This window comes from Aspergillus sclerotioniger (genome assembly GCF_003184525.1).
Source record: "Aspergillus sclerotioniger CBS 115572 chromosome Unknown BO94scaffold_2, whole genome shotgun sequence".
Lineage (NCBI taxonomy): Eukaryota > Fungi > Ascomycota > Eurotiomycetes > Eurotiales > Aspergillaceae > Aspergillus > Aspergillus sclerotioniger.
This window is the reverse complement of record NW_020290992.1, coordinates 485,628-501,990: the sequence shown is the minus strand read 5'-3', so window position 1 is coordinate 501,990 and position 16,363 is coordinate 485,628. Positions and strand designations below refer to the sequence as shown.

The window sequence follows — 16,363 nt, the reverse complement described above, 5'->3', positions numbered from 1 at the left end:
AAAAGTTCCGTTCGGCTTCGAAAACGCAGTTCTTCCATGATACCATTCCGGTTTTTGAATATACTCGACCTTATACACGCAGACCCCTGACGATATGCTTCTCGCAACTGGTTGCTGAACTGCATCATTCACGGCGTTAGGTGATCTTTCAGAGCTTACGGACCGGATGTGAAACACCTGGCTGTTTCTTCTTCTTTTCTACTTCATCTTTCTCCGCCCTCTCCCACTCCTCTCTTGCTTCTCCGTGGTTATATACCTCTTCCAGCCCGCATCCGACCGTTCCCGGCTGGTCCATCTGATAGGATTACTCTTCTTCTTCTTCTTCTTCTTCTTCTAGACGGCTTGTATTGTATTTGGGACAGGAGTGCTGGTGTCTGGGCGTTGCTGGTCTTTGCTTTGCGCATGTTTGCCTGTTTGCTTTCGGTCCTCATTGTCATTTCTGCTGCTCTTATCGTTCCGTGCATGCCCAGGCTGCCATTGATTCCTCAGGATGTATACTCATTCCCCCGTGGTGCTTTTTCTACGGATTGCTTTGCGGTCTTTGCAGACCTATGACGAGATTCGGACCTAATGCATGAGACACGAAGATGTTGTGACGAGTCAGATGTTCTCACTCCGGCGGTAGCGCCTATATAGTTGAAATGCAATGTGCCATGGGCACTTTCGGATCAAGTGCGGTGCGTCATACCTCAATAGTAGAAGGGAAGGTCCCCGCTTGTAGGGCGCGTAGGGATGGACCGCGATGGAGGCATTCTGGAAGTTCTCAGGTGCAGGGAGTTCAAGTCACCTAGGGCGTTGAATGGTTGGGGCCAAGCATGCAAGTGCTCGTGCGACCCCGGGGGTGGTGGGCGTACGTAAGTCGGGCGGATGGAATATGGATGTGCATGGAGAAAAGATGTTGGGTCGGAAGATCTTCAGGAGGCAAGTCAAGTATTCAGGTTCGGTTTGAGAATCGTGGGGACAGGATTGGGGCGGGAGGCGCTCTTCTGCTGCAATGAGGGGGATCGCGGCATCGATTGGCGGTGCTCCCTTGCAGGAGTTGGCAACGGTCGAGGTCGGGGAAGGTCTGGGGTAGGGTTGAAGGGTGCACGCGATGGTGGAAGATGAAGATGGATGATGTCCGGGGGAGGAGTTTAATAAAGGACAGGAGGTGTGAACTCTTGAAGGGACCGAGCTGCAAGAACGAGGAGGGAATAGATGGGTTGGATTGATTGTTGGGATAGGGAGATATACAGTGCAATAATAATAATAGATGAAATGAAGGCTCGCCGCCCGCCGCCCGGGGGAGGAGCCAATCAGCGAGGGGAAGCACGAGGCCGGGGGCGGTTCCGTTTTGCCATCGCTTGAGGCCATCGGCCAATCTGCCATTCTGCCATTCTCCCTTTCCATTGATTGCTCTTTCGCTCGAGTTGTACTGCTGCTGCTGCTGCTGATTCTCGCGCGCGTCGCTGGTGAGCTTGTCTCTTTCGTTACTGCCATCCTCTGCCCCCAACTGCTCCCTCTCTCCCCAAATCTATCTATCCCCTTCGCATCGCTCTGCTCTCGTGCTTTCTGTCTTGTGGAATCTGGCGAAAATTTTTCAGCCTCGACTCTGTTTTCCCCCGTCTGTCGCGCGCGAGTGAGAGTGAGTGAGAGAGATCGATCGATCCCTTGATTGCCATCCTTTCTCCCAGTTCTCCCAGTTCTCCCTCCCTCTCTCCCTCCCTCCATCCATCCACAACCCCCTCTACCTACCCTCTACGTGACCAGACCAACTGTTTCCTACACACACCCCCCTCACGCCACCCCAGGTGCAGAGAATCTTCTTTTCTCCTTGAACAACACTACCGCCATCCGGTGTTCTTCGCTCGTCCCCCCAACCCGCCCACACCACACCGAACCAAACCCAACCCAGCCAAACCCAACCGGACTCGTTCGCCCGCCGCCTGCTGCTATTTTTTGCAACGGCCCCGTCCAGAGCAACTTTCGCCCAGCGGTATCCCTCAAAACCTTGCTCGCCGCATCTCGCCGTTATCAACGCGCATCGTCTACCTCCCTCTCCTCACTTCTCCCCCCCCGTGTGAAAAGGCTGCTTTATTCTTCCTCCGCCCATCCGCCATCGCTGTCCGATCTCCGCTCAGTGTTCCAGGCCTTTTGGCCTTTTGCCGCCTCTGACTTCCTCTTGTCTCTTTAGATTCTGTTTGGTAAGCCATTCTGCCCCCTCCCCTCCGTCGCCGTTTCACCCGCCATCCAGAAAGTCCAGCTAGAAAAAAATTTCCCGGGCGCATTGATCACGCGTCTCTTGCCTCTCCTCCCTCTCACCTTTCTCTCGCCGTCTGCTAGGAAGCCTCTGGGCAATTTCTGACCTGACCTCATTGTTGTCACAGCCTATAGACGCCGCGTCATCAGTCGTATCGCTACCGAGCGCTCCGCAAAGCTTCCACTTCGCGCCCTTTCCTTTCTTCCGTTGTCAAACGCTTGTCTTAATTGACTCTTTTTTTTTCTTTTCTTCTTTTTCGTTTTTCCTCTTCTCGTTTTCTCTCGTTTTACGTCGTCTCACGTTGGAGCTGCAGAATCATGGCCGACCAGGAAGTTGATTTGGACTCGATCATTGATAGATTGTTGGAGGTGAGGGGCAGCCGACCTGGCAAACAGGTTCAGCTTCTGGAGTCGGAGATTCGTTATCTTTGCACCAAGGCCAGAGAGATCTTCATCTCTCAGCCCATACTGCTTGAATTGGAGGCACCCATCAAGGTAACGCCATCCCTCGCTTGACCTGGCAGGTCAGGCCTTTCACCATCTACCACGGAAACTAACGCGGCGGCGCTTAATAGATTTGCGGTGATATTCACGGTCAGTACTACGATCTTCTTCGCCTTTTCGAATACGGTGGCTTCCCGCCCGAGGCCAATTACCTTTTCCTGGGAGACTACGTCGACCGTGGCAAGCAGTCGCTCGAGACTATCTGCCTACTTTTGGCATACAAGATCAAGTACCCCGAGAACTTCTTCGTTCTTCGTGGCAACCACGAGTGTGCGTCCATCAACCGTATCTATGGTTTCTACGATGAGTGCAAGCGCCGCTACAACATCAAGCTGTGGAAGACCTTTACCGATTGTTTCAACTGCCTGCCCATCGCGGCAATCATTGATGAAAAGATCTTCACCATGCACGGAGGTCTGAGTCCCGACCTGAACTCGATGGAGCAGATCCGTCGTGTGATGCGCCCCACTGATGTAAGTGCTCTTTCCTTTCCAACTTGTGCAGTCTTTCACTTGTCGAGAGACGCAGACCAGTCCATTTTCTTTATATCTTAGAAGGCTCTAGGAGCAATGAAAATTTTTCTTTTGCCAGGCTCTTTGAAGCTCTAGGCTTCACCTGCTAACGAAGATAGATTCCCGACTGCGGTCTTCTGTGTGACCTGCTGTGGTCCGATCCCGATAAGGACATTACTGGCTGGAGCGAAAACGATCGAGGTGTCTCATTCACATTCGGTCCCGACGTTGTTTCTCGGTTCCTTCAAAAGCACGATATGGACCTGATATGCCGCGCGCACCAGGTCGTCGAGGACGGCTACGAGTTCTTCTCAAAGAGACAGCTGGTCACGCTATTCAGTGCTCCCAACTACTGCGGCGAGTTCGACAACGCTGGTGCAATGATGAGCGTCGACGAGAGCCTACTGTGTTCCTTCCAGGTAGGCTGCCCCGAATTATGAAGTTCGATGAGGATACGTGAGGCTAACCAGCATTTTCTCCCATCCAGATCTTGAAACCAGCAGAAAAGAAACAAAAGTACGTTTACGGGGGCATGAGCTCAGGCAGGCCCATCACTCCTCCGCGAAAGCAAAAGAAGAAGTAAGGAATCATACGAGCTTTTCCATGTGCAGCAGGTTCGGGCGGAGATAAGAACGTCATAAGTCCCACAATGTCACACTACACGAGAGACCCAAGCCCCCAACGACATTCGAAGGCCATACATTAGACGATCGGAAGCAGCAGTACACCGCAGCCGCCCGAGAACCTCCCGACACGCAGAACGTCACAATTCCCTCCGCGCATACCAGACTCCAGCGACTTCCAAGTCATTGTTTTCCCGCTGAATGTGTTTCATTTCTATATGGAAGGTAGTTTCTGCTCCAAGTAGGGGTTGGTGTTTTTCTTTTTCTTGTTCATCTTCATTTTTTCACTTCCTTCCCTCTTACTCTTTTTCTCCTTTCCTCCATTTTTTCGACTTGTGTTGTCCGAATTCATTTGACAGGAAGGGGGAGCGACGGGCTGCATCTGGTGTTTTCCATGTGCGTTTTTTATTAAAATCTTCCTGTGAGTGTAATGCCAACCAAATAAGCAACGACACGCCCGTGTCCTTCGAGCGTCCCAAGCCAAGTCCCCCTCTTCCTTCCTGCCTGCCCTCCGTTCCCTCCCACCTAGCCACCTCTACCCTGCCTGCCTCCCCTACCGAGTGGCTAGGTTTTCGAACTCGCTCGTGAGCATACACGACAACCACGCCACCTCGCGACGTCGATCCGGACTACCCTCGAAAAAAAACCGAACCGCCAGAACAAGGAGGAAGGAGAAACCGACGGACTGAAACCGAGTGAATGGAACGGATGAATGAATGAATGAACAAACGAAAGAAAGGAATCAACGCCGTCCGTCTAGTGACTTATGGAAACCCCGGGGGGTGTTTTGCCCGGCCCGCGTGTATTGCTGTACCTTATTTATCTACCTACTACCTATTCGCCACCATTCATATCATACATGTATTTCTAGATGCGGAGAGACGGTTGAAGCATACGTTTGTTTTTATTTCCATTTTAATTTTCATTTTCATGTTTCATGTTTTATGGATGAGTTTATTACTAGGTACGTACGTACAGATAGTAGAAATACAGTAGGATGTCGGTAGGTACTTGTCGGGCTGTGGCTAGGTATAGCTAGCTAGCTATGGCTTGTACGTTTTTAAATATAACTGTTTATCGCATGTCTGTATTGAATTCATTCTGCGTTTTCGGTCGTGTCTAACTAGGTAGGTGATAAATTTGCGGTAACTGGTTATTAGTTACAGTACAAGGGGGCGGGGAGGGGGGTCGCTTTCTTTGTTCGTTTGGTTTCCGATAGATGAGGAAGGGGAGGGGGAGTGGAGGAAGGGGAAGGCTACAACGAGACAAGTAAACGGCACGGTTAGGTAGACAGACAGTAAATATATGACTGAAGCAAACCCCGGGACAAGAGTATGAAATAGCAGTAAATGTTGGAAATAGAACTGATTGACTGGATTGAGATTGGATGATTCAGATGGACTGAAACAGATTTGAAGATTGGGAGGACGGAGACCAGAACAGGAGGATCATTGGACTATTACGCCTAGCAAGTAAGTTCTTTCTTCAAGCGGCTGGAATGACCTGTTTGATTGAGGTAGTGGGTTCTTTTCATTGGATTCGATGACTTGAGCTGGATGGGATATAATGGATTCCTTTCTCCCCGGGGGTAGAAAGGACATGAGAGGACCGCGTTCAGGGGAATAGTCGGTTGAAGGACAAGAATTGAGGGGATGGGATATATGGCAATAAGTCAACAGCTGGCTGGATAGCTAGCTAGCTGACTTAGACGTATTGAGACAGCCATCTGATACCCTCACCGTATCCTATATAGCACGGAACAGTTAGTCCCTGAAATTCTCCCGAACTGGTAGGAAGAGTAAACTCACCCTGTCTCATGACAACACTGCACATGAACACCTCAATGGGCCGGATTCCCTCGAGAGGAACCTTGCCCTTACCCGTGGTCTGGTACAATCCCAGCTGGTGGCGGAGCTCATCCTCGCTAACAGCATCGGGGTGATCGATCTTGTTTCCAAGAACCAGGAAGGGAACCTTGGCCAGATCCTCCATGGCCAGGAGGGCGTCCAGCTCGGCCTTGGACTCGGGGAAACGCTCGTGGTCCTTGGCGTCAACGAGGAAGACGATACCGCTGACTTCGGGGAAGTAGTCCTTCCACAGGCGACGAGCTGTTTTTCCCACGATTAGTTCCTGATTGAATCCGGAGGGTGCGAGTGGTATAACTCACCCTGCTGGTGACCACCCAGGTCGAAGGTCGTGAAGCGGTTGTTGCCGATGGCGAGTTCTTCGGATGCTGTGTTGCTGGTTAGCCTTCGTTCATGGTGGCGCGATTCCTTTTGTCCGCGTCTTCGTAATTTCTCGGCCTCCGTCTGCAGTATTGGAATACGTACTCGGGTGAGCGGTGGGCTGGAGAATGGCGACTCGGTCGTTCTATTATCAAGCAGACGCGTTAGCTTGTTATTCAAATCTCTCCCAGTCTATCCCTGCCGACGTGCGTGTCCTTGCGATTCGGGTCTGTCCCACAGGAATCGACTACCGCCACAGCCACTTCCATCGCCACCATGGTATAAAGCTGGCCCACAAGACAACAGAGCTCACGTACCTTCAGCATGTGCAGGAGGGTGGTCTTTCCAGCATTATCGAGACCGAGGAACAGAAGCTTGGCGTGCTTGTTGAGCAGGCCAAGGGAGGCCAGGAGATCGTAGACTGTTCGAGGGTGACATGTCAGCAACCGAATATTTGAAGAGATTCACATGGCTAGAACACAGTGAGGAGTCAATGAGCTCTGGAGAACACAGAGGCCCGTTCTGCAGGGCGCCTGGTTTGGGGGCAAATCGGCAGATGGCAAAACCAGACAGTACGTACACCAGTTAATGAGCCACATGGTGAAATTCGACTCAAACCTCAGGAAATGGTCTGGAAATCGGAGAGCAGCGCGAGGCAGGAGGAAAGCGAGCCAAAGGGCGGTGGTGAACGGCTGGGCTGGAGATAAGAGCAGGAGAAGGAGCCAGGTTGCGGTGGCCGACAGTTGACGTTGGCCGGTCGCTTGAGTTGCTGCCCGCTGCCCGCTGCCCGCCTGGCTGGCTTAGCCGAGCGCTAATAATGCCACCTCAGCCGCCGGCAGATCAGCCGCCTGACTTTAGCTATCTACATTAATTACCACACAACTAACTATACACAACTACTGATCTCTCATGATATGGACATGTATGTATTGATTGACGCCGTCAAGTCACTCAATGCGCTCGCCTCTCTCCTATCTACATCGCAACATCAAAAGCAAAGGGGGTATCCACGCAGCAAACCGCCTCCATGCAACCCAGGCTAATCGAGCAATGATCCCGACCGAAAAAACAAATCCGCCTCTCAACCGCACGGATGTAACAATGTAGAAAGAAGAAGAAAAGAAAGAAAAGAAGGAAGAACCAGATATGTATAACGAAGGGAAAAGACGAAAGAAAGACGTAAACGTAGCCGCCCCCTGTGTAAATGCAGACGGGTCCCTTCCGTGCAAATAGAAACCCGAGGGACACGTTGGAAGGACAAAAATAGTAACATCGAAGACAAGTGTGTAGCGAACAACGCTCAATTGAAATTTGTACACCACGTCGGTCCACTGCTCATCACGAGAGCGGCCGACTGAAGAGTGATAAGAAAAATTCGAACTATGTACAAGAATTACTCGAATCCCGGCCGGAATTTGAGGTCTAAACAGATAGGACGAGCTGGGCGTTCTCTCCAACGCCATAAGCTCTGCACCTCTCAGCAACTTCGAGGCCAAGCTCCTTCATCCGTTCAGCACCTTTTCCGCGGATCGGTCGCCGTTCCATCTGCTCTTTGGCAGCTTTGCGGCAGTGTTGGCGCCAGAACTTCTCCTTGCGTTTCTGGCGCTTCTTCTCGAGACCCTCGACGATATCGATGGGACCTCGGGTATGCACCTCACGGGTGCGTGAGGATTCGCGCTCGGGCGATTCCTGCACAGGGATAATGCCAGACCAGCGGTGAGACTTGTCCAGACTGGTAAAGAAGGGGTTGGGGGTCCGAGGCAGCGACTTGGTACGAGACATGGCCGGACGTTGCACCAGTTCACTTATGTTGAGTCCCTGAGGCTGGAGACTAGGAGTCTCTTCCACAGACGCCAAGTTATCGTGGGAAGATCGCAGCTTCATCGGCGGCGGCGGAGAGCGAAGACGCTTGGGCGAGGAACGGCCAGCACGGCGAGGCGGGGGAGATACCATGCGTCTGGGAGACACACGGGGCGAAGCCTTCCCACCATAGTCTCGACCGGTCCTTCCCCGGGGTCCTTCCTCCATCACGGATTCTTCAACATCATCATCATCCTCCTCGTCCACATCCTCCTCGTCTTCCGGGTCAGAAGTAGGAAAGCTGGGATCGATATCCTGGGGAATGACGATCTGCTTTGAGAGGCGACGCTGCTCTATGCAGGACTTGTAGGCAGCCTCCAAAGGACGATCCTCGTCGAAAGTTCCGCAGACGAAGTCCGTACTGTCCGGGAGGTTAGGGGTACCAGGGCGCAGCTTGGGAATCTTCATGGGGGAACGGCCAGCTGGCTTGACGGCGAAGGCGGGAGACCATCTACGCTGACGATTCCCATCGTTGGCAGAATCGAAAGACGTGTTCGAGTCTCGACGGCTGAAAGGGTGACGAGCGATGTCGACAGTCTGGGGGCTGGTGGCAGCAGTTGTGCTGGTCGGGGCCCAGAAGTCATACTCCGAGCCATCATCGCTCTCATCTGACTCCGCAAAGCCGGCTTCGTTGTCCGATTCATTCCCATCGTCGTCGGAGGAAAAGTCATGAACAGTCGAATCGTCGTCAGAGTCCTCCTCCGCGTCATCTTCTTCTTCTTCAAGGGCCTCCTCCTCGGCTTCCTCCCCGAGCTTCCTAATAGCGTTTTCCTTCTTCATGCAATCGTTAAGAGTGATCTTCTCCGGGTATTCGCCGGACTTCTTGACCCATTCGTCATCCTCCTCGACGGAGCTGGCAAATTCGTGAAACCGAGTAGCCTCCGACTCTTCGAACTGACCCAGCCCCTTGGTAGGGACACCGCGACGCTCGACCTTCTGCTCCTGAGCCTTCTTGACAGGGGAGGGGGCAGCCTTCTCCGGAGAGGCTTTGCGCGCGACAGGGGCAGGTGAGCCGCGGGGGCGTGGCCTGCATCCACCACGAAGTGGCGATCGCTCTTGTCGAGAGTCAGGGTCCCGTGCCGGGCAGACGAAGGTGAGAACGGTCTTCCGTTTGGGCTCGGTTGGTGTCGGGCTGGCGTCATGGCTCTTGTTCACTGGTCGCTGGGGGGAAGGGGTTTGTGGCTTCTGCTCTTCGGTTTTGCGTCCACAGGCGAAGCTGATACACCGCTTCCGTCCCAGGTTGGCCTCGACCACTGACTCACCAACTTCCACGACCTCTGCCTTTCTCTTATCTCCCATCGAGACATTCTTGCTAGTCATGCGAGAGGGCAAGGGCGGGCTGGGCGTGTTGGAAAGAGACGGGCTTGTGAGGCCACCATCGCTGGTCAACTCGGCTGCAGAGAGGCCACTGATGTTGGTGTATGTATACGAGCGGTAGAAGGTCTGCTCGTGAGAGGAAGAGTGGCGGTCGGACGGGCTTAGTGGGGGGCTGTTCTTGAGGGCGCGGGTGAGAAGGGACTCCTTCCGGTCAGACATGGCGGTGGGGGACTTGACGTAAACGACACCGTCGTCCATATTCATTGAGGTATTCAAGAAGCGATGATCAGGGGGTTCATCAATGTCTTCAGTCATGTCAGCCTCTTGAGGGGCCGACTTGTTAGACTGATGAGGTGTGAGTAGCATCTTCAACAGGCTATGTATTGAGGCAAATGGTCGGTCACCACCACGTAAGTGAGCCATCCCTTCTAGAATTAGGTATATTAATAGTGAGAGGGAGGCAGGTATCAGTAGGTAGGAGAGGTTGTGTGCAGCGGTTAGGTGGAGGGTTGGCGGTAGTATAGAGTGACTCGACGGAATGGTGGCGGTAAGTAGGCGTTGATTTCAAACAGATGGATTGATAGGGAAGAGAGGAAAGAAGAATAATTGCATCAACCAAAGAGTTAGGTAGAAGATGCTCTCTCGATATCGATCAATAGTACAACTGATCGACCCAGAGGGCGGAAATGAAGGGTGTCCTTAGTAGGACGATGATTGTCATGATATAGAACACATGGTGTGGTAAGTGAGGAGCCGTAGTAGTTTTAGTAGGTCAAAAGAGGAGAAGAGCGTCAGGTATGCGGCCAAGAGATGGACTTACGCCTTCTTCAGAGATTGGCAGCTCAAAGAGCGCCAGAAGAAGAAGACGCGTCGAAAGAGTTTCGCAGGTGCAATGTGTTGGCAGTGCTAGGTGGGATTGAGATGGAGAGAAGGAGGAATGTAAGTAGAGATGATCGGAAAATAAAAAAGTAATTAAGGGAGGGGGTTGCGAAAGGCGAAAATAAAATAATAATAAAAATCCAAATGCGAAAATAATTAAAAAAAAATCATCGGGGGGTTGTCGCAGTGGTATCAATACTGTATGCGCAGAACACCGTCAGTACCGCGTATTCAGCTTCACCAGCCAGAAGGCGGGCGGGTAAAAGAGACTCAGTAATGACGATGAGCAGGGTAAAGTCCAGTGATGGGGGGCGGGAGAGCAGCGCCAGGTTTGTGAGTAGTAGTTTTGGTGGGAAGGAGACTGACCGGGTTAGGGCGGGCAGTGTGGTCAGGAGTGGTCGCCACACTCTGGCACGGCAGGGTACACCGAGAAGGAGGGCAGGAAACGGAAAAAAATAATAATTATAAAAAAAAAAAAAATCGAAAAATCAAAATATGACCACACCAAAATGCCCACGCTTACAATTTCTGATCTTCTCTGGGGCTTCTTTTCCTTCCTTCTGCAGGCGGCCTCGAGGCGCTCGGTCCAACCAACCCCGCCAAGCCTAGGCCCACCCTGTCGTTTTCTCGCCAAATCGATGCATGCTTCGGTTCCTGCGGCTGCTGGTCGGTACCATACCGTGGTAATCTTGCTGCGTAAATACAGAACCGTCATACACCAGATGCCGTCGAAGAAGACTCATGGGGGTAGAGTCATAAAGGAAGGAAGAGTCATTCAAAGGGTCATCTCGCTGAGGATCTCGGATCTCATTGTTGTTCGATCTGCGCGATGGCCGTTGTCTCTTTGATCGATGTCAGGCGTCACCGGTTCTGTTACAAGCCGGTTTCATCCATGGGGCAAGGCAGCGCCGAGTACAAAAGCAAAAGACTATGAGGCATTTTGGAGGTTGGCTACCAAGGCGAACTAACCTCGAGATTATTATTACTAACCCAGACAGTCAAAAATCATCCCCGACCATACTACTGGAGGTACCCAGGAAATGCTGCCAAAAAAACTAGGTACACTAAATCTCTTGGAAAACAACAGAAGCCCCTAAAGAACAAGAGAAGTGAAAGTAAGGGGGGGTTACCCATTGTTTCTAGAACATGTACCACCAAGAGGATATTTTATCTGATCGGAATGTTGTACAAATCTCGAGCTGAATACCAGACAGCGAATAAAGGAAGGGCCCGAGAAAGAAGGCTGTCAGTAAGGAGGGCTGCTGAGGGAGACCCCCACGAGGACAAGACAGCCAGGACAAGGGCAGGCATCATAGCGGCACGAGCTGCTCCTGTGGGAAGTTGCCCTACCGACCGTCGGGGCGGGTAATGGCAGGGTAATTACAAGGGCGAGGACGGCAAGCAGACCCGAACAACTGACCGTGGGAGGGCGACAGACACCGTCGGAGTCGCGCCGAAGCCGTTTCAGCGGGCGCTTTGTTGGGCTAATCATGCTAGAGCTTCAAGGCCCCGCGCATAATTTTGGCACTAGACCTCTTGTGGTCTAGTTTACCCCCATCAGCTTACTCAGGCGCGCGCTCGAGCCTACTTATGCGCTGCCTATGCGTGGAGGTGATTTAAGGTAGGCTTTCTCGGCGAAGCTACCATTTCCGACTCGGTCGGTCGCAGCTCGTAGTAGATACTTGAGGAGACTTGTCCCCTATCCTCGACACCCCCAACAATCCCCCATTATAGTGCTACCAAGATGGAGCTTGGCACGCCTCATTCTTGAGACTGAAACTGACAACAATTCTAGACACTGCCTCCAGTGCTGGCTGCTATTATTGTTTGACAATTCCAATAACAATGCTTGGTATTTCTTGTCATTGCTCACTATTGCATTTGCCGAGACTTTCCCTAGCCGGGCTTAAATCTGGTCGTTCCTGATCCGGAAAGCGATGGTCTTGGCCCTGTGACGTAAGGTTTCCCCCTAGTCCTGCTGTGTCACGGCGCTTTTGAAGGTTATCTCAGTCTGAAGCAAGACGACGCTACCTGTGCAAGAGAGAGCATGCAGGGCACAATCATGCTTGCTACAACCTCACGGGAACTGGGAACCACCCCCACTGCAGGGGAAGTCTCGACGATTCTATCCAGGTTTCTCGGACCGACAAGCCCCCTTGCCATGACGACGTGAATGAGCGCTTCAGTCGCACCAACCTACCCCAGAGTACTACATTGCAACGGCTACCTACCACCTTATGACCCAAGGGAAATTCCCCGGTCATGACCGGGACCGATCATGACGCTATCGAGTCGCGGAGAGTTTGGGGGGTTACAACGACAAGCGATGGGACAGGCTGGGTACCATGTCTTGGGGTCTGCCACGCTGAACTCTCAAGGTTGGTTCCGATCGCCGTACCTAGGAAAGATGGTACCTAGATCGGTCCAGAAAGGATGAGTATATTGGAACCCGGCGCCATGTTGTAGACTTGTAGACTCAAACACAGCCACCGATTGACATGAGCTGAGAGTGACAGTCGGTCTGGGCGGGAAATAGTTGGCTCTTGGCTGTCCAACATACCTACCTCGGTACTAGGTTAGTAGTAGGTACTACTAGAAATAACCACCATGGCAAGATCGGATCTGAACTATGCAAATAAGAACGGGGACTAGTAGACGTGGGCTCATTGTTCAATGGGCTCCTCAAACAATAGTAGCACGATCCTGAAGGGTGTTGCTGGTTTGACAGCTGAGTTCTTGTCTTCCCGAGGGGGACTCCACAATGATCAACCCAGGGATGCTGGTAGCTCTGCTGATAGAGTTCGGTGGTCAAGAAGATGTCCGTTGGAATCTCAGCCTGGTGCCGCTAAGTTTAGAATTAGGCATTGCCTGCCTAGACTGGCAGGGCTCAGCCGGTGGCAGTGAATCCGATGTACGGAGGAGTAAGTCAATGATAGAGACTGGAGGATACTGGAGAGCAAGGAAGCCACGGATGGTAACCATACATACCGACCGAAGCTGATACCGACGCCGTACCGACGGACCCCGTGCCAAGGCCGTTCCCCCAATACGATGGTCATCGAATTCCAGTTGAATCCCCGATCCCTTCCTTCAGGCGATCGTGCTGTCTTTCCCAGAGTGGGTTGGGGTTCATTGTTCCCCCGGAGTAAAAAAAGCAGTGGTGCGGTGGTGATGATGACCAAATCCATGCCCGATGGTCCTGACTGGAGAGAAGCGGTCAGCGCCTAGAGACCCAAACCGAGTGATTGACTACTATGACGGACAGAATAATGCACAGCTTCACACGCTCACTAACCATGGTAGCGATCGCAAGCGGAGACCACCGACCGGGCTAACTCCCCACCTGCACCTCCAGCCATCCACGGTCGCTGAGGAGGGGACAACCAAACGCCTCGCGAGCCTTGAGTGCTGGGACAAGCTTCCTGCGATTCAGGGATACCCCCACTCAGTGCCATGGCTGCTCCGGGAGATGCAGCTGCCCACATCGCAGCAGCCAATCTGCGCCTCTCGGGAGTGTTTTTCTTTTTCTGTTTTGCCCTCAAAGTGCCCTCAAATGCACTGAGTCCAGTCTTGCCTCGATCCCAGCAATCAGGACCGACCCGATCATCAGCTTGGGTACTTTCACGAACCAACGGGGGTGGCCCATATCCAGGATCCTTCGTTGCCCTCAAAGTCTTACGACTCCAATTACCCTTTTGGGCTACCCGGCCCTGGGCCTATGCTTCATTTTACATAGTATAATTGCTTACAGCGTGGAGGAGGGCCAGTTTCATCTGGGTTACACATCGGACGTCCGTTGTTGGGGCGAGAGACCTTAGCAAGCCATGCTTGGCTACCTTACGAGTTACAATCATATCATCACTCTGCCAGCCGGCCTCTGGAGGATCGTCATCCATGGCCGCCGACACGGGCTCTCCGCATTCTGATCGCAGGTCGAGGCCTACTGACCCGAATCACTAGAGACATGATACTACATGTTACTTATGTATTCTTATGCTCCGGATACATACTATGTATGTGCTACGCGGCCCAGAAGCCAAGATTGAAACTGAGTTTCCGCGATTAAACTCCGACCGTCGACGGGAAAAACTATATAATTGTGATCTGACGGGCTCGTGAACAGCGTGCAAGGTTTTGATGCCCATTGAAGGAGGTCAACATCTGGGTAAATGGGCGGGAAAAGAGGAAAGCAAACACGAAGAGATGAAAATGTACCGACCAGAAAGAAAAAAAAAATAAAATAAAATAAAAACGAAAACCAAGAAAGAGAAATAAATTAGACTTAGAACTCGAATCTTACATCTTACGGGATGTTGAATCATGGAAATCGGCCACCACGACGGTCACCGGCCACCCGGAAGAGGAAATGCGAGGTGGCATACGAACAACAAGCCATCCAGTTCTTTCTCCCCAGCCGTTCTGGGATGGAGAACCTGCATTGATTATCGAACCACCAGCATCAACCCGGTGGAGGTTCTCTGAACTGTCGTGCGTGCGAGTGGACCGCCCTGAGATCGATTATGGAGACAAGCAAACCCAAGGAGATGAATGGGATTGTCTCTTTGGTGGCCGGATGCCTCAGGGCCACTTCGGCGAGGCATAAGTGCTACTGCGACTGTGTGAGGTTGACAGGCAGACACCACTGACCACTGACCAGACACCAGACACCGGGATCAACGCTGGATAAGAATAGCATGATTAATACGCCCGCTTATCGACCTCCGCGCCCAGGATCAAAAGTCCTGCTGCAGTGGTGTCATTGGCCTGCAGCTAAGGCGACTAAGGGTTAGAGCACCGTACCTTAATGGCCGACGTCGGCCTAAGTGCGGTTTGTATGAGGGATTTATTCTCCCTTGGTCGACACCCTACGACTCTGACTGGACCGAGGATGGCCTTTTCTCCTCCCTCTCCACCGGCACGGGACTCGCGCTTGGATTCGCGCCGGCTTCAGTCGCGATGCACGACGCACCCAATCCAGTAATCCACTTCTCCAACGACTCGCCATCCGGCACGGCAACGAGGTGCCTTTGCCTGGCTCATGGTCAGCTACCCGTTCGACAGCCAGCTTCGATCCGCCGACCCGGCATTGGCCTTCTGTACCCCGTACAACCCATCGTGATTGACGGGTTGAAGTCTTGGACTCGGTCCATTGGCAAATCACCGTTGACTCCCCTGTCTGCCGAGCTAAATCCACCCCCGGACATCAGACCTCCCATCCATGGACCTTATGCGGACCTATGCGTGGTTGCCGTCATGACATATGCAACTGCACCTCTCCCTCCGAGAGCTGAGCGCATGGATGGCATGGTCAGTTGTGGAAGGATTCAGAACGTCGTCGACCTTGGCCGCCTCGTCTCTTGTTCGATCCAGGTAACCACAATACCATACCTTCTGTGTACAGGATGCCGGGTACACGGAAAGAATAAGGTGGTTGTGGGTGCAGCACCCCAGTGGCACATGGGGTTGCCCTTGCTTTGGCCAGAACAAAAGAGAAGGGGAGAGACCGAGAGAGTACAAAGGCTTTGCATGGGCCGTGACGATCCAGAACCCAGCCTTCAGGACGGGCCAACCCAACTGCACGTCAGAATTCACCGTGGTAGGTAAGCATCTAGAATGTGTCAAATGCCAGCATCCAACACCGCTCTCGGGACATGAGAAGGGATGGCAATGGCTTCAAGCGCGAGCGCATGATCGACATATCACCCGGGGGTTTGGGGAGACACAGCGGATCACCCGAAGCCTTGGACAATCGACCTCAGGGCGTGTTGATTCGGAACGAGACGGCCAAGAGGGCCGCCAAGGTCGCCAAGGCATATCCAAATCCCCCATGCAGCGATCAGGCTGGGGGGACCCTTCAGCTGAGAGGCGGAGTTGAAAAACCGAGGTGGCCCCCGTTCGACTGCCCCTTGCTCAGTGCTCATCCTCACCTCTCGCCAACGACGGTCGCATTCCACGGCAGTGCTTGGCAACGTCCTGTGACTTCGCCCCCCGGTGCGACGGCGACTCGCTGCCAAGATGATCACAGCCAAGTTATGAACGATTGCTGTCGCGGTGGAGGATCGGTCCCGGGGGTTTCCGGGGTCCGGAGCAGCAGCGACCGACCTGTCCGCCCTCCTCCACCGTCCACACATTCCTCCTCCTTGCCTGCCCAGTGCGACTGGCCGCTGGACGATCCGCGTTGAGTTGGTGACCGGCCAAGGCCGCC

The 16,363-nt window shown here is 52.9% G+C and overlaps 5 protein-coding genes across 5 annotated transcripts; 2 read left to right on the top strand and 3 right to left on the bottom strand.

The window, feature by feature from the left end:
* Positions 1–2,556: 2,556 nt before the first annotated feature.
* On the top strand, positions 2,557–3,981 carry glcA (type 1 serine/threonine-protein phosphatase catalytic subunit GLC7; the record flags this gene model as incomplete). Its single annotated transcript, XM_025616341.1, has 4 exons — positions 2,557–2,733; positions 2,814–3,215; positions 3,374–3,673; positions 3,742–3,981. The coding sequence occupies 4 exons, from the start codon at positions 2,557–2,559 to the stop codon at positions 3,835–3,837; spliced, it is 975 nt and encodes a 324-aa protein (XP_025472390.1). The 3' UTR covers positions 3,838–3,981.
* Positions 3,982–5,581: 1,600 nt separating this feature from the next.
* Positions 5,582–6,701, bottom strand: sar1 (Arf family GTPase SAR1; the record flags this gene model as incomplete). Its single annotated transcript, XM_025613603.1, has 6 exons — positions 5,582–5,622; positions 5,686–5,985; positions 6,045–6,110; positions 6,208–6,247; positions 6,420–6,523; positions 6,683–6,701. The coding sequence occupies 6 exons, from the start codon at positions 6,699–6,701 to the stop codon at positions 5,582–5,584; spliced, it is 570 nt and encodes a 189-aa protein (XP_025472389.1).
* Positions 6,702–7,524: 823 nt separating this feature from the next.
* On the bottom strand, positions 7,525–9,645 carry BO94DRAFT_552496 (DUF2457 domain-containing protein; the record flags this gene model as incomplete). The annotated part of the gene is made up of 1 exon (XM_025613602.1): positions 7,525–9,645. The coding sequence occupies one exon, from the start codon at positions 9,643–9,645 to the stop codon at positions 7,525–7,527; it is 2,121 nt and encodes a 706-aa protein (XP_025472388.1).
* A 3,803-nt stretch (positions 9,646–13,448) lies between these two features.
* On the bottom strand, positions 13,449–14,054 carry BO94DRAFT_541748 (uncharacterized protein; the record flags this gene model as incomplete). The annotated part of the gene is made up of 2 exons (XM_025613055.1): positions 13,449–13,874; positions 13,908–14,054. 2 exons carry the CDS (start codon positions 14,052–14,054, stop codon positions 13,449–13,451), a joined length of 573 nt encoding a protein of 190 aa, XP_025472387.1.
* Positions 14,055–15,114: 1,060 nt separating this feature from the next.
* BO94DRAFT_541747 (uncharacterized protein) lies at positions 15,115–16,340 on the top strand (the record flags this gene model as incomplete). Its single annotated transcript, XM_025613054.1, has 2 exons — positions 15,115–15,758; positions 15,788–16,340. The coding sequence occupies 2 exons, from the start codon at positions 15,115–15,117 to the stop codon at positions 16,338–16,340; spliced, it is 1,197 nt and encodes a 398-aa protein (XP_025472386.1).
* Positions 16,341–16,363: the final 23 nt, after the last annotated feature.